The sequence below is a fragment of the Peromyscus maniculatus genome, chromosome 7 (genome assembly GCF_049852395.1).
Source record: "Peromyscus maniculatus bairdii isolate BWxNUB_F1_BW_parent chromosome 7, HU_Pman_BW_mat_3.1, whole genome shotgun sequence".
Classification (NCBI taxonomy): Eukaryota; Metazoa; Chordata; class Mammalia; order Rodentia; family Cricetidae; genus Peromyscus; species Peromyscus maniculatus.
This window is the reverse complement of record NC_134858.1, coordinates 55,288,708-55,309,869: the sequence shown is the minus strand read 5'-3', so window position 1 is coordinate 55,309,869 and position 21,162 is coordinate 55,288,708. Positions and strand designations below refer to the sequence as shown.

The window sequence follows — 21,162 nt, the reverse complement described above, 5'->3', positions numbered from 1 at the left end:
GAGTGCTGGGATTAAAGACGTGCGCCATTTGATTTCTATTGTCTGTGCCAGAAGGAAGCAGCTACAACAGGAGGGTTAAGGGGAGAGAGGATGGTCGATCTGTCCTTGGGTGGGCTTTAGAGAAATGGGATAGGGTGGGGACTGTGAGCTCCTTGGGGGGCCCTGCAGGGAGGGCTGATGACATGAGCTTTGTTCAGTGAGTGTGTGCAGCTGTGTTCTGAGAAACCCAGTGAAGCCCTGGTCTCCGGGAAGTTGCCCCGACAGACTCGAAGGTCACAGATTTCCCTGCGCTGTGGAATCTGGGTGTGTAGGCCGCCACCCTCTGCTTATTCCACCCACTTCAGGACTTGGCCCAAACCCTTCTACACAATAAACAAGGTACGAGAGAAGGCTTCCTGGGCGCAGGGCAGAGAAGGACACATCTGAAGGAGTCTACAATGACATCCTAGCTTCAGACTCATTGTTCACAGGCAGCCCTCTGGGGCCTTCGAAAGCTCCATGACAGAGAGAGGGTGTGAGGAGCTGGAGTGGGGTTCCTTGCATACTTTCAGTCAGCGACAATGCCCATTTCCCCTTGGCCTTGCTGAGAGGTGAGTTGAGTCACAGCAGACTCTGTCAGGTTAACAGACAGGAAGAGGAAGCATGCGTGAGGGCTGCTGGGAGAGATGGATAGGTATATGCTGTGGAGGGCAGAGGAGTCCATGCCAGGGAGTTATTTTCCGGTCCCTTGTCTTCCACCCCAGCTCCTTGGCCTCTTCCTCGCTCCATTCCTATCCACGGCCCTTCCTGTCTGGAGAGAAAGGTCTCATACCCTCCCCAGAGACAGTGTGGGATGGTAGATCCCGGAAATGGCAGAGCTTGCCACTCCGTCTGGCGTCTATGACAGGTCTTGAACACTGTGGGAACAGAGCCACGGGGACTGTTCCTGAAGCGAGGCCCCTCAACATTGCTCCGGGTGCTGGGTCCTGGGCCATGGAACATCTTTGTCTGCAAGCCAGGGTGTCCAGAATCCCCAGCCAGCGACACCCCTGCCCAGGCTGATTTCTGCTCTCCGTCAGGCATGCTGTCATCCCTTCATCCTGCTGAGCACACGCCCAGCTCAGTGTGGGGCTCAGCTGGGGCCCTGGGAGCTCGCTGCCCAGCAACTTCAGCCTGCAGGATATATTTACTTAAAAAAAAAAAAAAAAAAAGAACCGCCTAACATTTTGGTTTCTCACCCAGGGGCTGGAGTCTGGTGGCTGTTCCCTACACTCTGGCCCTCACAGTTTTTTATAGAGACACCCCAGCACGCGCGCACACACCACACACACACACACACACACACACACACACACACACGCCAAGAGAGACACGCAGGAATCCACACTCACAAAGAGACTAGTTCATATCCACACACGAACACACCATCCCACAGACACACACGCAAGCACCCTCAAACTCCCCTGAGCACAGAGTCTCCTACCGCATGTCCCTAACACACAGCCTCATCCACACACAGCTAATCCCCGCTCTCCCCCACCAAGGCCACAGCACACACCCAGCTGTGCACACAAACAGCAACTCGGCCAGGAGGGGAGGAAGGGGCCGCCCTCTTTCTTCTTGTTGGAAGCGAGGTTCCAAATTTCTCACTTTCCATGAGATCCAGTTTCTCACCCTTCCCCCATTAGAAAAAAAAAAAAAAAAAGGATCCTTTCGGGCCTCATCTTTTCTTGGGGTCCTGCCCAGATAGTGCTGTGACTTTAAGAAAGTTGGAGAGAGAGAGAGAGAGAGAGAGAGAGAGAGAGAGAGAGAGAGAGAGAGAGAGAGAGAGAGAGAACATGAACAACCCAAAATTTGGCCCCTTTCCCCTTCAGTTTCTGGTGTCATTTATAAAGCAGGGTCCCTGTGGCCGAAGCTCATTTTCGTTTTGTTGAAAGGCGTCGAGGCTGCACAGATCCTTCCCTGCAGCCCCTGCTCAGGACTGTCCTGGGCACCCTGGTCAGCAGCCAGCCCCCTGCTCCAGCATCCTGGTCCTGCCTGGCAGTCCTAGTCCTTCTGTGCTTTGGTTCTACCCGTCTTAAGAGAGGCTCAGCTTGACTTTGGAAGAGCAGTGTGGAGGTAGGTCAGGGAAGAGGGAGTCCCCACAGCTGGGGGTGAGGGAGTTGGGGGTGGAGGTCTGCTAGGCTCTGGCTGGTTTGTTCTTCCATCCCTGTGAGTTTGACGGACTTGGAACAGGCCCTTTCTCAGAGCCATCCAGAGAGCATCTGCTCGGACAATCTCAACTCCAGAACTCGCAGCTGCATTGGGGATGAGCCTCTGGCCCCCTGCCTTAGTTGAGAGGTCCTGGTTGGTTTATTTAGGCAGCTGCCTGGGGTAGTTGGAACGGAACGGAACGGAACGGGGCCCCGGAGTGGGAGGGGTGGAGGGTGTGTGTGCGTTGCACAAGGGGCCTTGTCTGGACTAGAGAAGCAAAACATACACCTATGGGGGGCTCCAGTGGGAGGGACTGTAGCCAGGATGTGGGAGGGCAGAAGGGAGGTTCTGTGGAGTGCTGGGGGGAGGGGGGGGTGGCTGGAAAACAGATTGCAAGTCATAAAGACAGCTAGCAACAGGCCGAGGCAGAAAGAGCTCTGTGCAGAGGAAAAGCTGGGGTGGCCTTCCAGCCTGTCTTCACCTTGTCTGCCTACACGACCTTGGCAAGTCCAAGCCCTCTTATGGGCCTCAGTTTCTTCTCCTAGGGAGTGAGGGTGGTGGGTTAGGTGGTAGTGTCTGGCTGGATTATGCAGGGCCTTCTAATGGTTGGGGTCTGAGGAGGGATAAGTCCTTTCTGTGAATCCTTAAGCTCACCTGGGTCCTTCCTTGCAGGAGGTACCATGCGGGCACTGTGCCTGCTTTGCTGGGCTGTTCTCCTGAACCTGGTGCAAGCTTGTCCGGAGTCCTGTGACTGTGGGGAGAAGTATGGTTTCCAGATTGCAGACTGTGCCTATCGTGACCTACAGGCTGTACCACCAGGCTTCCCAGCCAATGTGACCACACTGAGCCTGTCAGCCAACAGGCTGCCACGCCTGCCCAAGGGGGCTTTCAGGGAGGTCCCCCTACTGCAGTCGCTGTGGCTTGCACACAATGAGATCCGCTCGGTGGCTGCTGGCGCCCTGGCCCCCCTGGGCCAGCTCAAGAGCCTGGACCTCAGCCACAACCTCATCTCTGAGTTTGCCTGGAGCGACCTACACAACCTCAGCGCTCTGCAGCTGCTCAAGATGGACAGCAATGAGCTGGCCTTCATCCCTCGGGATGCCTTCCTCAGCCTCCATGCGCTCCGTTCTCTGCAGCTCAATCACAACCGCCTGCACACGCTGGCCGAGGGCACCTTCGCCCCACTCACCGCGCTGTCCCACTTGCAGATCAACGACAACCCTTTTGACTGCACCTGTGGCCTCGTGTGGTTCAAGACCTGGGCCCTGGCCACCGCGATGTCCATTCCAGAGCAGGACAACGTTGCCTGTACTTCACCACAGGTGCTGAAGGGCACCCCACTGAGCCGCCTGCCACCGCTTCCCTGCTCCGCACCCTCAGTGCAGCTAAGCTACCAGCCCAGCCAGGATGGAGCGGAGCTGCGGCCCGGCTTTGTGCTGGCACTCCACTGTGACGTGGATGGACAGCCGGCCCCCCAGCTTCACTGGCATATCCACACCCATGGTGGCACGGTGGAGATCGTCAGTCCTAATGTCGGCACTAGCGGACGTGCCCTACCTGGTACCCTTATGACCAATGGGCGGCCACGCTTCCAGGCCTTTGCCAATGGCAGTCTGCTTATCCCTGACTTCGGCAAGCGGGAGGAGGGCACCTATACCTGTCTGGCCACCAATGAGCTGGGCAGTGCCGAGAGCTCTGTGAACGTGGCCTTGGCCACTCCAGGTGAGGGAGGAGAGGATGCCCTGGGGCGCAGGTTCCATAGCAAAGCCGCGGAGGGCAAGGGCTGCTACACGGTTGACAACGAGGTCCAGCCCTCTGGCCCCGAGGACAACGTGGTTATCATTTACCTCAGCCGTGCCGGGGCCCCAGAGGCTGCAATCGCGGCAGAAGGGAAGCCTGTGCAGCAACTCTCGGGGCTGCTTCTGCTAGGCCAAAGCTTGCTCGTCCTCTTCCTTGCCTGCTTCTAACCACACCCTGCCCCGGCTGGCTGGAGCAGCCCCAGGGCCTTCCTGACTCCTCCTGACCCTGCCAATGTTCCCTCTGAGTACCGTGAGGCCTGGAGTTGGTGAGGCCGGGGCTTGGCCTGGGGACTTCACGTTTTCCTACCTCCCTTTCTGAGCTCTCCCGGGCCCCTCGTTATTCCGACTTGTCGATTTGCTCAGAGCTAGCCACTAGGATTAGAACTGTATTGCAGAACTCGTCATCTCTGGTACTAATGGCTGCTAACAGCATTGCCCATGCTCCTACCTGGGGCAGCATGCTAACAGGGCAACAATAATGCCCTTACCCTGGCCCACTTTGAGAGTTCTTGGCACTGAGGTAAGGAGCTTGGGGAGGCCACCCAGGTGGGCACCGGGGCTGGTCCGGAAAGGAGCCTGGAGGGGCCAGTACAGGATCTGGAAAGGAAGTACTACAGGCAAGGACTGGGAAGGCTAAGCGCTCTCCCTGTCTCCCTAATGCCTCTGATGAAATGTGGAAATTGTCCCTGGCTGGGCCTCTCTGTCCTCTCATCCCACAGCCCACGGCCTGTGCCTGCCTCTCGAGACACTTGCCCCTCCTTTGTTTCCAAGTATGTAGGCTGCCCCTCCAAAGAGGCTAGCCAGTTTGGGGTAGCAGAAAAAAAAAAATAAACAGCATTTCTGATGCTCCCCTTTGTCTGCCGGGAATTCTGTTGGGATCAAAGAGTCCTTATGAGAGGATGGGATGGCCACATGTGAGAGCTGTGCCGGCACGAGACAGGGACCCATTGGACATAAGTGCAGAGTGTTTCCAGTAGCATGGGAGGGGAGCCCAGACCCATCACTGGGTCCTAATATGAGCCAAACTGTAGATTTTCCGTCTCCAAACTAGCTCACGGGATGGAATGTGAGCATCGCTTTCTGCATTTTGGAAAGGGGTGAGGTGAAAAGCCTGCATTGAAGACCCAAGAAGAGTCTGAGCAAGAGAGAGGAATAGAGTTGGGGACATTTGGGGCAAGAGCAAGGAACGAGGCTGAAGGATGGGGGAAGTAGGGGACAGAGGATGAGGACGAAACCGAAGTCAGCCTGGAGGAAGGGGTCAGGGAATAACGGTACACCCCAGCTTTCCCTCCAGGAAGAGGACATGGCCCCAGAAGGGATGCTCCAGCAGAGTAGAAACCTCTGACCCTTGTAAGGGTGGACTGGGAGATGGGGGCCAGCCACAGTGTGAGGTCTATACAGGCCTGCCAGTGGAGACGCTGCAGAACTGCAGGCCTGCACTGGGTCAGAGGTGTCTCCCTACTCCCTGCCTTTAAAGGTTGGATGTGTGCACACAGGGACAGTGACCTTCAGGGGAAGGCCTGCCCCTCTTTCCAGCCCCAGGACTGCTGGACTCAGCAGAATGAAGGCAGGAGGTTGAGGAGTCTGGAGGAGCAGCTGTGAGCTTGGCAGCTGGCCAGCCCCTCCCCCACACTGGGGTCCACATGTGAGGCCTCCTTTCTCCCTCATCTTTCTCCGACTTGTGGCTCATGTTGAGTCCTTGTTTGCCATCAGCCAGTCACATCATCAAGAGTGTCCTCACGCCTGAGGGAAAGCACCAGGATGGAGCCATATCCTAGATGCTGTGTTCCTTTGGGTAAGTTACTGCCCATCTCTGGGTTTCAAGTGTGTTAGGAATCAAACGGCAGAGGGCTGGGAATGCAGCTGAGTTGGCCGAGTGCATGCCTGGCATGCATGAGGCGCTGAAGTAGTGGTGCATGCCTGCCATCTGGACACTCAGGAGGTGGGCACTCAGGAAACAAAGTCAGGAAGTCCAGACTCTTACACTACATAGCAAATTTGAGGCCAGCCCAGGCTACATGAGATCCTATCTCCTGAAAAAACACCAAGAAAAGGTAGTGCCTAAAGGTCCATCCGGCTGATCTAGACTTGACAGTTCCGACTTAGAGCCCAGCATCCCCCTGCTCCACTCGCCCCTAAGGAGGCTGGGCATCCTGAAGGTCCATCTAGCACCTTTCACTTACCACTTGAGGCAGAGCAACGTGGGAACTATTGTGTCCAAGTGAACTAGCTACTCCTCTGCTTTGGTCTTTTGTGGCTTCCACTGTCCTCAGTGTTTAGCATGAATTCCCAGCCATGGACCCTCTGACTAGCTGTTCCTGTGTGGACCACCTCATCTTTGTCTTCTTACGATGCCTGTGAAGAAGCTGGGCCACCTTCATCTTTACGTAGCCTAAGCCCACCTCTCCCGAGTATACCCTTTTCCTGATCTTCATCTGGCTGAATCAGTTTTCTACATCACCCCCTCCAAGCTGTTTCCTTGGACCTTCCCCCATCTTCAGTGTGAAGAAGGCCCCTTCCTTTGAGCCCTTGTCTGTGACCCAGCCAGATTATAATCTCTTGTGACTGTCTCCTTGTTAAGGGCAGAGGCAGAATCGGAGTTTTCCTCCTGTGACTGTGTGGGTTATTGACACCCCACATAAAGACATTTTGCAGTAGGCTGAGGGGGTCTTAGAGCATGCTTTCTTTGGCCCCCTGGGCAGCCCAGATCATGGGTTTGGAGGGCCAGGAGGTACCTCTGGTGTGACCCGTGTATGTGTTTGATCTATAGTTGGGAATAAACGGGCATGATTTTGAGGTTCCCTGACCCAAACAGGGTGGGGAGGCATGGTGAACCACATCTAGAGCATCTCTCTGATTCATACATCCTCCATCTCCTCCAAGACCCCAATGTGTCTGCCTTTCCGCTGTCCCTCTGCATCCTTGGTCCCCTGCCTGCTCTTCCTCCGCTCTGGATGATACCTCTCTCCCTTCTGTGTCTTTCTTCATCCCTTAGAGTCTCTACCATCCTGCAGCCTCTTCTCCCCTTTCTTTAAATTGGGAGAGTTCCTGCCCATTCTTTAAAACCTGGAAGTCCAGCATCTGCACTGCCCAGGAATGGCCCTTGTAGGGTCCCCAGCCATCATCACACAAAACTGGGGCTTCTCTCTATCCTCACCCAGTGTCCATCCCAGCACCCCAAGTGCCCCCCTACTTCCCCAAATCAAGCTCAGATTAGATTTACTGACAGTGTAGTGGTTCCCCCGAGAGCCCTCCCCTGTGAGGAGGAATGTTCCTCGGGGGCACATTTATTACCGGGAGTACACTAACTTCTTTCATGACAACTAACGGCATTAAAACTACAAAAATATGTAGCTCTTGGAATGGGCAGCTCAGTGGGGCCTCTTGGAGTCTGACTTGGCTGCGTAGGAAAGGGTGGTAGGGAGAGAGGAAGGAGAAAGCTGGGCCAGAGAGGAAGCCCACACAGGCTCCACCTTCATGGTGGGAGGGCTGGGACTGAGGTGGGGATACCCAGACCTTTCATCACCAGCGGGGAGCCAGAGGGCCCTCACTGAGGCCTGGCAGGCTGACGGCAGAGCCAGTGTGGGGAGGAGAGGCCTAAACGTGGCCACCCCTGCTCTGCCAGTTCCAAGACCGGGGCCCACCAGCTGTTTTCTCTAGAGCCCTAGCTGGGAGCCTGGTGGACAAGCACAGACCAAAGTCCTCTTGAGGCTGGTGGTGTAGACACCGCGACTCCAGTCCCCTGATCCCACAGGGATCTGCTGGCTGGCAGAGCTGCGGCTGGGGGAGGGGAAGTGCTGACATGGGAGGGTGGTAGACGGGAATGCGCGTCGGCAGGCACGTAAGAGCAGCGTGGTGTGGTTTTCCTCACCCTCAGGGCTGGGTGCCATTGGCCTTGGCACCACTCAGGGCTGCCTTCCGCAAGGCCTGCAGGCTTGGGTTGTGTAGCAGCGTATAGGCCAGGCCCCAGCGGGCCCTGCTCCGGCTGCCTTTGGGTCCTGTTCCCTTGGCCATCAGGTCCTTGGTCTGTAACAATTGCATTCCTGAGAGAGAGAGAGAGAGAGAGAGAGAGAGAGAGAGAGAGAGAGAGAGAGAGAGAGCGCTTCGGTGAGTCCCAGCCAAGCCTCCACAGGCCCCAGACCTGAGAGGGGTTTGAAACCTCCAGGCCCAGCCAGAGTTCTAGCTGCCAGCTAGGGAATGGCAGAAGGCTGGGCTGCAGAAGCCTGCCACCCTGCTGCTGGAAGAGGAGGGAGGGAATGAGGTCTGGGAGGAACTACAAGGGTCAGGCTAGCAGCAGGAGGTGGGGGTTGAGGGAGTGAGGGCAGGCCTAATGTCCCCTGCCCTAGACCTCCTGGGCAGAGAAGGAGGTGGTGTTCTCCAGGAGGGGAGTACCAGGACATGTATTCTATTTTCTGTGCTCACATAAGGTACATGTGTGTGCAAGTCCATAGTAAAGAAAAAATTACCCTGAGACCCAGTCAGGAGGGTGACAGCAGAAAGGACAGAAGAGGGGTGATTTCCTGCTGCTCTCTGTTTTGGAGAGGTCTCCTGTGACTCCTTCCCGAGAAACTGGGAGTCTACATCCCCAGCCCAGGTGAAGAAGTACCTTCTTCTTCCTCTGCTGGTCTGACGCTGTCCTGAGGGGCCAGAGGGGGCCGGGGCTGAGGACTCGGCGCGTGAAGGAGCAGGGTGCAGAAGGCTATGACTGCTGGATGGGACTGACTGGCCTCAACCCTCAGGAAGTTTCGGTATGTGTGATAGCCTAGGATAGGTTGGGGACAGAATGCTGAGGCATGAGGAGCCCATGGCAGATTAGAGGTACCCTGAAACAGCAAGAGGCATCTAGGGCATCCAACCAAGCATGTCACACACACACACACTGCACACAGGCACTGGCACCCTTGTTAGCATACACCACACCCACCCTGCCGCACAAGCTTGTCCTGCACCAAGGAGCTCTGGCGTTTCTCTGCACACACACTGCACACACCTGTGGAGCCCTGGCAGTGCACACACACAGCCTTACACCACAGGGCCTTGGCAATGCCCACATACCTGCTGCATGTGAGTGCAGAAGCTTACATGCACAGATCCGCTTAGAGCTCAAGGTGGGGCAGCTCCTTGGACAGCTCAGCTCCCGCGCCCCCCCCTCCCCCCTCCCCCCATCCCTGCCTAGTGACCTTACCTGGATCCAGGGATGCCGCTCTGGGTGGCAGCAGGCTGAGGTCCATCTGGCCGAGGTGAACAGTGTTGTAGAGGGTAGAAAGAAGCACCCGCCAGAGGGCCACCATAGCTCCCACCAGCGTGTTGATCGGGAAGAGAAGGAAAGTGGCCACGCAGAGCATGCGCCTGAGGGTAGGGAGGGGAAAGGCTCAGGCAGGCCTCGCCCGGAGTCCTGTGCCAGGCCAGGGTCACAGCTCCATGCCCACAGGCACTGTTGTTACCCAGCGACTGACATTTATTGGGTGGGCTTTTGTACCTCCCAGGGAAACCAAAGTTTACTAACAGGTGTCTTCCTCTATCACTCTTCTACCTCGTTTTTTTGAGGCAGGCTCTCTTGCTCAACATGGAGCCCACTGATTCGGCAAGACTAAGTTGGCCGGCAAGCCTCAAGGATCCTGCAGGCGTGTGCCACCGTTCTGTGGGCGTGGAGGGCCAGCTGAACTCAGGTCCTTATGCTGGCACAGCAAGTGCTTTACCAAATGAGCCGTCCCCTCAGCCCTCCACCTGTATCTGTGTGACCCTGGTGTTCCCACCTTCTTCCTCCTCTGTCCTATCCCCCCACCCACACACTCCAGCTCCTCTTCGGAGCCGAGATTTTCCCATACCCTTGCTCCAAGGTGAGGAGGAGTCTGTGGGGAAGAGAGCACCAGTGATTCTCAAAGCAAGAAAGGCTCCTGGCAGAGCTGGGCAAACAGCTCAGTGGCAGAGTGTGGGTCTACCGTGCCCTAGGCCTGGGGTTTGCAAGGCTGTGGGCTCTTATCACCCCCAAAATCTCCTGGGAGGAGGTTGGCTCTGTGACAGACATCAAAGAGGCATTTTAGAAGGCAAAAATCTACAGAAAGAAGCGTCTGGGACCTGAGGGAACCACAAACTCAGGGGCCGTCTTACTGGTTGGTCAGCTCTGGGGAACCATGGTGAGTCTCCAGGAAGACCCAGCGGGCTGCGATGTTCTGCAGGATTACAGCCAAGGCCAAAGTCAGCCAGAAGGGCCTGTATGTAGGTAGGGTGAGGAAAGGGGTGTCATTCAAGGGCCCTTTGGAAAGTCCCAGAGCCCCTGGTCTTTGCCTCACTCACCATGTGGATTCCAGGGATCGGAGGAGCAAGAGGTTCCTGCCATGGAGCATAGGCATGAGCACCAGGAAGGCCAGGATGGTGGTCCCCAAGAAGAAGATGACCTGCTGCACCAGGAGCCCTGTAGGGGGCAGAAGGGACAAGGGGACAGACAGGAGGTTCTGTGGGAGCCAACTTACCCTGCACTTTAGCAGGCTTCTGTGGCCACTTCCATTCCATGTCACTGCCTGAGCCTTGGATTCTTCTGTAAAATAGGGATGCTAGTCCCTGCCTTGGAGAGCTGTTGTAAGACTCCAGTAGCCTCAGAATCCATGGTATTGCCCTCAACTTGATCCTGAGTTTTGGGACACCAATTACCTTTTAAATGAGCATGTGCATGCTGTGAGTTAGAGCTTAGTACCTGTGGGTGCTTAGTGTGCCTATGGAAGTTCTACAGCCACCTGGGATGGTGTATACAGATGGGCTGGGGAGGTCTAAGGTTGACCAAGATGAAAATACAACTATTTTTCCTATCCTACATCACCTTCCCTCCTGCCCTGGGTGAGAATGGGAGATCTCAAGGCCAGGTCTAGCCTTTGGACTTGCAGGAGAGGCCAAGTCCCTCATAGTTTAAGTGTGTTGTGCATCGTGGTGTCTAAGGGGAGAACTTGAGACACGGTCTAGAAAAGTCCTTGAGGGCCATCTGACTAGACTCTCCCAGGTAGCACTGCTGAGCAGCCCTCACATGTCCATGGAACCTTGCTTGCATCCCCAGGAACGAAGAACTCTTCACCCCCAGGCAGTGCATTATGGCCAGCCTTCCCTTGCAGAAGCAGCTGTGCACCATCTTGAATGTGCCACATCCAGACCCAGATCCATCTTGCCCATAATTACCCAGGTGCACCTTCATGTGAAGGGCTCCCTTTCTGGGGGGACTCTTACATCACCAATCCAGATGTTCTTGTCCTGCCCAGCCCAGGAAAACCCTTGCCAAGTACCCACCCTTCCCAGCGGGGCCCCAGCTCTAGGAACATGGTGAAGGGGGCTCACCAAGGCAGCTGAAGGCTGTCTGATAGGCACTGAAACTCATCCAGCAGACTATGGCTTGGCGAGAGGGATGGGTACTCTGAAGCGGGTTACCCGGGTCCAGGGCAGCCCCTCGGTGCAGTGCTTGAAGATTGGCCCTGGGTTGAAAACAGTGACCTCAGGGAACAACATAGTACCTCTAAATGATAACCAGGGCGAGCATCTGGCCATCAGCAGGGAACCTTAGGGCTGCAGGAGCCTGGAGGTTAACAGTCTGGGCACGGTCTCCCGAAGGAGGTAAGGTCTGTGTAGTCTTAGGAGACCCCAGACGGAGGCGCAACCTGAACCATCACTGGGAATGATGGAATTAGAGCCCAGCTGGGCCTCCAGGGAGAAAGGCAAGGCAGAGAGCCTCGGATGCCAGGGCAAGTAGGGCCAGCTCTGTGGTAGGAACGCTGAAGCCTGCTGAGTGCCCAGCCCTCTGCATTGCTCATTTCTCAGAACAACCTCCCCAGTGCCCCCTCCACCTTCTGGGGCACCTGCTCACCCTTCGTCTTCCACTTCTCTGCTTTTACTCATGTGGTCACTCCTGCCTTTGGTACCCTTCGTCCCTCAGCCCCAGGCTCTTCCACCCTTGGAACTGGATTCTTCATTACCGGCCCTCCCAGGGCACCTTCTCACAGGCAGACTTCTCGGCAATGTACGACTCACAGATCTCAAGGACAACCATACATGCCTGGGGCACCTTCTCCTCCCACCACATACAGTCAACGGGTGGTGGTGGTGGTGGTGTTGCTCTGTGGCAAACTGGCCTACAGAGGCTTCTCCCTCCACCCTGGATTGGGATCCCTCAAGTCCCCTGCCCTACCTCTAGACTGGAGTGTCAGGGCCTGTCACTGACCTGTGAGTCCCCAGGGAACGGATCAGGAGCAGGAACGTTAATGAGCAGGACAAGACCAGAGCCGAGATGTAGCATGCTGGATGAGAGAGAGAGAGAGAGAGCCGGGGAAGACAGGGGCTAGAGGGTCTTCCACAGACTCTGACCCCTATACCTCACTCCAAGGGGAAACCACTGGGCCCCAGCTCCAGTTCTTAGGTCCAGCATGAGCTGACACCCTCTACAGCCCCATCTTGCCCAGTAATATGTGATAGCCAAGAAAGAGAAAGGGCAGCTTTGAGCCACAGACCCGGCCTTCACCTTGGTTTTGTTGCTTACGTTGTTATGACCCCTGCAATGAGAAATTCCTACCTGGCATCTGCCTGCAGCTCCCCACTTCCTGCCCATGTGGCCGGCCCTCAAGAGGGCCTTGTGACAATCACAAGCTTCACTGGTGGCCATGATGCTGTGGCCCACCTCCCAGAATGGCCCTGGCCATAAACCCATCTGCCCTTGTAGTAGTGGCTTTGATCAGAACACAGAGAGTCGTGCCATGTGCCTACCATAATGAAGGAGGTAGTGACTGTTACCTATCTTCTCTGGGTGGGGCCCTTCTTCTCAATTATCTCCCACACACCCCTGACCACACACACAGACACTGAGACAGTCAGGTCCACAGTCTCTGTAACGGTGGGTAGAGAGCTCTGAATACATGTGTAAGAATCTCCTAGATGTAGCTGGTGCGCTTTCAACCCACATGCCAGCCAGGCTCACTCTAGACCCTCACAGCAAGCCCACAGGGTCTCTCATGGGAATTGTTCAGGGAGGGCTTGACAGCTCAAACCCTGTATGCTCCCCAATCTCTGCCCTACACCACCACCATGCCCTGGGACAGCGTCAGGAGAATATGCAAAGCAGCCACACCTCCATCTACAATGTTGACAGCCTAAGCTCGAACCATTGTATGCTATTTCTCCAAAGCCAGAATGCTCATTTCGACAAGGGAACCTCCTCCAGTGGACCAATGGTACAGGTCCCGTGAGTCATGACTATCTCACTTTACGACAGGGTGGAAGGGAACCCTAACTTGGGCTGCAGGAGACCTATATTCTATCAATTGTGCCTGGTTGTACAACGTGAGGCTGACCCCTCCCCAGGTGTCTCCCACAAAGCTGCCGGGAGAGGGTAGGAGGTGGGTAGGAAGGAAACTATAAGCCATATCAGCCACGGAAGAGGCAGCTGACATTGTTCCCTGACTTGAAGCTCATCACATGGGGTGGGGTGGGGGGAGATAGTCCAGATAGACAAGGATTTGGGAAGAGAAGGCAGGTGCTCTGCCGGGTACAGTCTGTGCCAAGAGGATTACCCATAAATCCCAGCCCCCATCCCACATACGTGTCTTCTTCTCCCTTCCCACCCTGAAGTCACACAGCCATGGGCTTCTCTGTCACTACAGCTAGAGAGTTGGTCAAAGGCACTGGGGCTGGGGGAGAGGAAGATATAATAAAGGTTGATAAGGACCGAAGGCTGTAGAGATGTGGAAGCTCCAGCTAGCTGCCCCCAATTTGGGATGAGGTGTGGAGACCCAGAGCAGAAAGGGGGCATGCCCAAAGGCATCCTGTGTGTTCATGGCAGGCTATCACCAGGTCCAGTAACCTGTCCCCCGTCCCCTTATGGCCTTTAGGGACACCAGGCAAGCTCACCTTCCACAGCCCATAGGTGATGTTTCACCAGCTCTACCACCTCCTGCCGGTCCTCGGAGAGCACGATCCCAAAGCCAGCCAGCAGGTAGGAGACATCTGTGGTGATCCCTGCCCTTACCTTCTGCACAGTAGGCACTATGCTCACCAGCAGGAGCAGGGCCACCTGGAAAAGCCCCACTATGAGGTCGGGATGGGGGACCAGCTGTGTGCATATCAGCCCCTGCCACCCTAAAGAAGTGTGTCCTAGTCTACTAGAGGAGACTGTACCAGGCTGCAGCCACCTGCCCCCAACATGTCCTTCTGCCTTCATACAGAGTGTGACATGAATGTATAACTTTAGCCCAAGAGGCCGAGGACAGGCCTCCATACAGCTATCCCTAGTCATTTGCCTCCGCTTGTCTATCTACCTGAGATTCAGAATATAAACATTTCCAACTTGGGGCTGGGGTAATAGTTCAGTCAGTAAAATACCTGGTTCATTTTACTGAATTTGACTTCCCAGAACCCATATAAAAAGCTGGGCATGGTGCCTCCTGCTATAATCCCAGCACTGGGGAGTTGGAGACGGGCAGATCCCTGGTGCTTGCTAACCAGCCAGCCTAGCCTACATGGCAAGCTCCAGGTCAGTGAGAGATCCTGGCTCAGAATACAAGGTAGATGGCAACTAAGGAATGATCCTGGGAGTTGTCCTTTGGCACACACACACACACACACACACACACACACACACACACACACACCCCACAGGGGTAGGTGTGAGGAGAGATTTCAAACTTTTCCTTTTTTTTTTTTTTTTAACTGTTGTTGCTTATTTGTGTTTTGAGTCCAAGCTGGCCTCAAACTAGCTTTATACCTGGGGAAGACCTTGGACTTCTGAACCTCCTGTCTCTACCTCCTAAGGGCTGGGATTACAGGCATGTGTTTACATGATGCTAGTGATTAGCCCAGGGCTGCATATATGTAGGCAGGCACTCTACCAACTAAGCTACGGCCCTAGTCCCTGGTAGTTTATTTGTTTTTGAGAGTCATGCTAAAGGTGGTGGTGATTTATCCAACATGGCAACTCACAAAATCTTCCCAACATAGAAAAGTGGTTTTGTTTCTTCTATTTTATAGATGAGCTAAAAGGTTCAGGAAGGTGGAGAAACTTGGCCAAGGTCACCCCAGAGGTAAACAATGGAGGTACAATTGAAATCCATGTTTATGTTAACTCTGAAACTTGTGAATCGTTTCAGAGTTAACATAACTTATGTGAACCTGCTGAGAACTGGCATCCCGCCCATTGGGTAGGCAAGTGTTTCCAGGAGGCACAGAGCAGCTGATTGGATAAGGGGGCATACCTGGGGATCTGATTGGGCCCTGAGCTGTCCCAGGTTTGGGGGATGAGGTTTTGGGGACAGAGGGCCCTGCAACTTCAGGACACACCTGGTAAGTGGCTGTTCCTGTCAGAGCGGCTGAGATCACCAGCTTCAAGGGCAGGCGGAATCCTACAGTGACCGGAAGAAGGCATGAGGAGAACAATGTGACCCAGCCTCTGGCCCCGTCCCTTCCAGGCCAGGCCAGTGTGTCCCCTGTCCAGGACACTGACAACTGTGCCTACATATGAGGAATGAGCTGACCCTTCCCACCAGCTTCTCTGGGCAAGGGCTCAGCCTAACCCTGGACCGCCACCGTACCACATACCTGGCTGTGGAGTGTAGACGGAGTGTTGGAAGCAGGCCCAGGCCTGAGACAGGAGGCCGTGCTTGGAGATGGGGTGGGAGCTGCAGACAAATCCAGGTAGGTGGAGCCTCAGGAAAAGCCCTCTGCTCCAAGGCCACATCCAGATTGGGTCACTATCTTTCCCAGCACCACGCCACTGACAGGAACCTCCTCTCTAGCACTCGTCCAGTCCCATCCCCCGACACAGGGTTGGCTCCCAGAACCTCATCTTCCTACCTGCTGAGGTATGCCCAGACCTTACCGGCTGTCCAGCTTCTTCGGGCAGAGGAGGGTCCTCAGATACTTCTCGGAGTAGCTGGTCTGCAGCCCCTGTGTGGAAAGTGTTGGAATGGCTGAGATCTGCCACCAGCGGGCCCTGGCCAAGGACACCGAATAGATGAATGGACACCAGAGGTTTTTGTAATGCCACCTGATTAGGACAGGGGTAGTGGACTGTAGGGAAACTGACCTATGACCATAGGGACAAGGGCCATACCCTGGAAAGCTACATTCTCCACAAATAAATACCACTCGGTCTTTTATAACAGAGGCGGCAATGCTGGGAAGTCCTTCCCAAGATCCCCCTCTTCGTCCGTTCTTGGCTTTCTGGCCTCTTCCAGACAGGACTGGGGCCAAGGGAAGCCTGGGCCCCATGGGCTCTTTGCTGCTTAGGACACAAGATGGTGCCAGTCTAGGGCATCTACCCCAGGCTCCCCTCCTGCTACTGCTTACTCAGGAGAGAGCACAGGGTAATGGGATTTACCTAAACCACATTCCAGGCCTTAAGCTGCCTGCACAGCGACAGAGACCCAGGAGAAGGTGGGGTGACCCTCTGCTTGGATCAGTGGGAGAATACAGGCAATGGCCATCTGTTGCCACAGCAACCTGGGGACCCAGGGTAGGAATGGGCCAGCTCAAAGCTCGACTGGGTCTCTTGTGGCTTAAATCTTTCTGACTAACATCCAAAAAGGGTTTAATTCTTCTGAAAATTTGGAGGAGAGGTTTACCATGGAAAGGAGGCAGGGCAGGGGAAAGCCTGAGAGGTGGTGGAAGTACACGTACCCAGGCCACTGTGTCTTCTGGGGGACCCCGGGCTTTGCAGAGAGAATATAAACACCAGGAAGGCAAAAGTCGTGAGCACTTAGGGCCCTGCTACATGTGGATAGCAAATCTGGAGCCTAACCAAGAGGCAGGGGCCTCCTGGACCAGATAAGCCTCCTGGGTCCACAGGCTTCCCCTCTCCTCTCCATTTCTCCTCAACTCCAGCTCAGTGCCATCTGTAACCCAAACAGTATGCACCCAGGAGCACACCACCCTGGGTGGTCCTACTCCTCAGCTACCTGCCCTAGGTCAGCTGGGGGCAGGGGAGGGCGGGAGGTGAGGTGGGGTATGGCTGTGTTCTTCAAGTTCATGCTTGTGCCCACAGAGACTCAGCCAGGCTGAGGTTACAGCTGGATTCTCCCCCATCTCTTTGCCCATGCCCCCATCCCCTAACCTGTGCCTTACTCACCCCATTTGGGCCCTCACCTTGGCCTCCCCACTCCCTAGGAGGTCTTATGACCTCTGCATCTGCATTTCTATGGCTACAGACTCAATGCATCCCTGTCTGGGTTTGCTGTGGTACCCATCTCAGGGCACCACCTGCAGGAGGTCCAAGTCAGTGGATTCTGAAGTCCCAAATTCCAGCCAGCACCTGACACAGAGGAGGGCCTTAGAAGCTTCTTGATAAGTTCTTATTATCTTTCAATAATGCTGTCTTGTCATGAGGGATCCATGGATAGCATCCATCCTGCCAAACAACAATACTTTCTTTCTTAAAGACAACCTCTCTCTCTCTCTCTCTCTCTCTCTCTCTCTCTCTCTCTCTCTCTCTCTCTCGTTTGTTTGATAGATTGGGTTTTTTTTTTTTGTTGTTGTTGTTGTTGGTTGCTTTGTTTTTTGAGACAGGGTTTCTCTGTGTAGCCATGGCTGTCCCGGAACTCACTCTGTAGACCAGGCTGGCCTCGAACTCAGAGATCCACCTGCCTCTGCCTCCTGAGAAGTGGGGTTAAAGGCAGCCAAGACACTATCTCTTCTATCCTAGGTTGGCCTTGAACTTCCAGTTCTTCTCCCTAAGTTCTGGGAGCCACCACGCCCAGTTTACTTGATGCTCAAGATCAAATCCAGGGCCTCATGCATGCTAGGCAAGCGTTCTACCAACAGATAAAACTTCAGCCTTGTGGAATATCTCTTATGGGCACCCTGGGACCTTCAAGAACCTGGCCCAGCCTCTGCCTGGGGACAGGGATAGAGGACAGCACAAAACAGTTATTCTGAAAATTTTTTTTGTCTGGGCTGGCAATGAGTAAAGGTGTGGCCAAGCCTGACAACCTAGGTTTGATCCCCAGGACCCACATAGTGGAAGAAGAGAATTCACAACAGTTGTCCTCTGACTTTGGGTGCTCTCTCTCTCTCTCTCTCTCTCTCTCTCTCTCTCTCTCTCTCTCTCACACACACACACACACACACACACACACACACACACACACACGCACACAGGCAGGAACATGCACAGATGTCTAGAGAAAAAGGTGAAATTTTAAAACACAGGGGACATAGACATGGGAAGGCAGTCCTGGTCCACATTTTACCTGGGAGCCTGCTTACCTGGGAGCCTGCTCCAGTCCGGTAACGGACACTCTGCACCAGCTGCACTGGGTACCAAAGACTCAGGAACCCGAGGCCCAGAAGCATAGGCAAGGAGGCCAGCAAAGAGTAGTACTTGTAGATCTGGACAGACAGACACTCAGTCAGACCTACCTTCTGCTTTCTTCCCAAGATCCACAACCCTCCCACCCCATACAGGGCCCTGGGGATGGCCAGGGAGCCATGGTAAGCCTTCTGGTTCTAGGGCCTCCAGACTGGATCACCTTCCCACCTTGTGCCCTAATGGCTTAAACTGAACCCAAAGAAGGTGGCAAAATCCCTCCCTATACTCCCATGGGCTCCTTTGAAGCCTGCAACCAGCCACCCAATTTCCCAGTTTTCTGTGCTGCCAGGATATTAGGACACACACTATTAAAAACTAGAGCAAAAGGGGGCTGGAGAGATGGCTCAGTGTTTAAGAGGCTGCTCTTCCAGGGGACTCGGATTTGGTTCCCAGCACCCACATGGCAGCTCACAACTATCTGCAACTCTGGGTCTGAGGATCTAGTGCCCTCTTCTGGCCTCCATGGGCACTGCAGGCATGTGGTAAACATGCATGTGTCCATACATGCAAACAAAATACTCATACACATTTTTTTAAGTTAAATAAATAAAAAAACTAGACAAAGACCTAATTTTGTCTAGTATAGTTTGTCTAGTACATGCCCAGAACCCATGTGAGACCTCCCTGGGTGGGCTCCTTCCATATTTATTTGATTTTTCAATTCAGTGTGTTTTTCTTGAGAGCATAATGTGTGCCAAGCTCTAAGTGGTGAACCATGTCCAAGTCCCTTAGCAAAAAAGCTTCTTAGTCTTTGGTGTTTGGTGTCTTTGTTTTCTATTTTGAGACAATATCTCACTATGTAGCCCAAGTTAGCCTCAAACTAGTGATCCTCCTGCCTCAGCTTCCCAAGAGCTGGAATTACAGGTGGGATCCAAGATGACTGGATTTAAAAAAATTTCCTAATCTTCACTTTCCTGGAGATATTGGTGTTGTCAGCTCCATTGACAGATGGGGAAACTGAGTCTCAAACAAGTGACTCTTTTCTCTGGGCACTTTGCTTTAGGTAACATCACCTTGCTGTGTGTTGTGTCTCTTCTTCTGGAAGGACAGCTCCTAGAAGGCCAAGGACTTTTTATTTTGTCCACAGGCATATTTCAAGGCCCGAAAATGTTTCTTGAATGAATGACTGAATGAATGGGTGACTGAACAAATGAACAAAGTTATGAAGCTCTGAAGTTGGTTTGCACCACTGTTCTTTGGGTCTGGACTGAGGAACTTCACAGTCCCAGCCAGTAGTCAGTGAAGCTGTTCTGGGGTTCTAGAATTCTCCTTTGGCCTCTGAGGCTATTTCCGCATTCGGCACTTCCTTCGTCTATTCTCCCTGCCCAAAGGAAGACTCGGAAATCAGGGGAGGGGTGCTGTAGGCTTCCTCGTCCTCCACTCTGCCCTCTAAAGCTGAAAGCTGCCCAGAACCCTGCCCCAGGCCTCAACCCCACAGCAGCCAAGCTTGGCACAGGCATGGTTTGAAGGGCATGAGAGTCCGAGGATAATGGAGGGAAGGAGGGGAGCCCGGAGTGTGGACAGAGGTGAAAAGAGCCGAGCAGGTGCACCCTTCTGCCCTAGGCCACTGTGAGTCAACGTTACCTTGGGGTCCTGAGGACACTCGGCTCTCTGCCAGATCTGAACTCCAAGGTGGGCCCAGGATAGCACGGTACCCAGCAAGTATGCAGCTCGGTGCCCTGCCGTAGCGCAGGCAGCCAGAGGGTAGTAAAGGACTGGGTAGTAGATCAGGGCCAGTAGCTTCCAGGGCCCTAGAACGTGGGACAAATGAGAGACACTGATGGAGAGAAAGACCGAGGGCCTGGACCATCCCCCCCCCCCCCCTGAAGCTCTTTCCTGTCTCTCTTCCAAGCCCCTCCGTGGGTCAAAGCTTCTTCAGCGGGTGAGAGCTCACTCTACTAAAGTTCGAGCAAAGGCCGTGAGCTTAGCCAGGTTACCTCTTGAGGTCTCCGTCTCCCCGTCTGTGGAAAGGAAAGAGCCAGTGTTTTAGCAAAGGCAAACCGGGAAGTGCTTAGCACGGTGCCTGAGTAAGTACTCAGCAAACTAAGTACTATCTTATCACTGCTTTCTTCTCTGACCCTTAGTTCTCGCTACTGTAAACTAGAGCTATTAATATTTCCCACCCTTTGTGGAGGCTGTTGATCTAAAGAGGTCATTCTGCGGCCAGAGGACCCCCGACTGGCAGATGTTCCTGTTGCCGTCACCTCCCCAGCCAACCTTAATAAACCAGGATCCCACCCTGCCTTGTCCCATCAGGCCAGCCCCCGGGTCCCTTGCACAAGATACCTGGGCTGGATGCTGTCTTGAGGCTCAGGAAAGGCAGTGGGTCCTCACTGGGGAGCAACAGGCACAGACTGCTGAAGAGGACCACAAAGACGGCAGTGGGCACTGTCCAGGACCGGTGCCCGGCCAAGAAATCCACAGGGCTGCCATAGACAGGGAAGGGATACAGGGAAAGCACTCAGTCCCCCACCTTTGTCCCCTCCACACTATGCTCCCTAAACTGTGACTTAGTCTACCACCCAAAGGGGAGACGGGAGGTCTCTCTTCACCGCTCCTTCATTCACTGCCAGCATGTTTGTGGTGGGCCTAGCACCCATCCTGAGCCGGGCCCTGAGGCAAAAGGCGGGTGGGAACAGGCTTTCGGTGCTCCGCCCACCAGAGGAGCTCCAGGAAACAGCCGCCTCCACGGGAGTAGATCTGTCTGTCTGGGCTGGCAGGCCTTCAGAGAACACAGGGAGTCATAACATCCTTGTGCAACGACCGCCTCCTTGGACTGGGTGTGGACCAGGGCAGAGGGCAGGCAGCGGGCACGACAGTCTCGGGCGTTTGGTCTCTGCATCTCTGCTCTGGCTCGCCCTG

At 54.6% G+C, this 21,162-nt stretch overlaps 2 protein-coding genes across 8 annotated transcripts in view; one reads left to right on the top strand and one right to left on the bottom strand.

Annotated features, from left to right (window-relative positions):
* The first annotated feature begins 1,980 nt into the window (after positions 1-1,980).
* Positions 1,981-4,820, top strand: Islr (immunoglobulin superfamily containing leucine rich repeat). Of its 2 annotated transcripts, none has more exons than XM_006971505.4 (2): positions 1,981-2,097; positions 2,845-4,820. In XM_006971505.4, the coding sequence occupies exon 2, from the start codon at positions 2,853-2,855 to the stop codon at positions 4,137-4,139; it is 1,287 nt and encodes a 428-aa protein (XP_006971567.1). In that variant the 5' UTR covers positions 1,981-2,097; positions 2,845-2,852; the 3' UTR covers positions 4,140-4,820. The 2 variants fall into 2 exon arrangements, with proteins under 2 accessions (XP_006971567.1, XP_015859480.1); XM_016003994.3 differs by lacking the exon at positions 1,981-2,097 and adding an exon at positions 2,546-2,675.
* A 2,369-nt stretch (positions 4,821-7,189) lies between these two features.
* Stra6 (signaling receptor and transporter of retinol STRA6) overlaps positions 7,190-21,162 on the bottom strand; it is a 111,988-nt gene continuing 98,015 nt past the window's right edge. For 5 of the 6 annotated variants that reach the window (XM_076576377.1, XM_076576378.1, XM_076576379.1 and 2 more), the window contains exons 5-19: positions 20,587-20,726; positions 20,238-20,261; positions 19,885-20,051; positions 18,198-18,320; positions 15,814-15,881; positions 15,534-15,613; positions 15,276-15,337; positions 13,851-14,013; positions 12,172-12,247; positions 11,295-11,428; positions 10,269-10,386; positions 10,083-10,184; positions 9,157-9,320; positions 8,578-8,733; positions 7,190-8,014 (exon numbers count right to left, since the gene is read on the bottom strand). In XM_076576377.1, coding sequence (XP_076432492.1) covers positions 7,845-8,014; positions 8,578-8,733; positions 9,157-9,320; positions 10,083-10,184; positions 10,269-10,386; positions 11,295-11,428; positions 12,172-12,247; positions 13,851-14,013; positions 15,276-15,337; positions 15,534-15,613; positions 15,814-15,881; positions 18,198-18,320; positions 19,885-20,051; positions 20,238-20,261; positions 20,587-20,726 — 1,747 coding nt within the window. In that variant the 3' untranslated portion in view covers positions 7,190-7,844. The remainder of the gene's footprint in view (positions 8,015-8,577; positions 8,734-9,156; positions 9,321-10,082; positions 10,185-10,268; positions 10,387-11,294; positions 11,429-12,171; positions 12,248-13,850; positions 14,014-15,275; positions 15,338-15,533; positions 15,614-15,813; positions 15,882-18,197; positions 18,321-19,884; positions 20,052-20,237; positions 20,262-20,586; positions 20,727-21,162) is intronic. The other variant, XM_076576380.1, reaches the window with a different exon arrangement.

Coding starts and splice junctions, on each gene's coding strand:
- Islr (XM_006971505.4), top strand. CDS start 2,853: ATGCGGGCACTGTGCCTGCTTTGCTGGGCTGTTCTCCTGAACCTGGTG.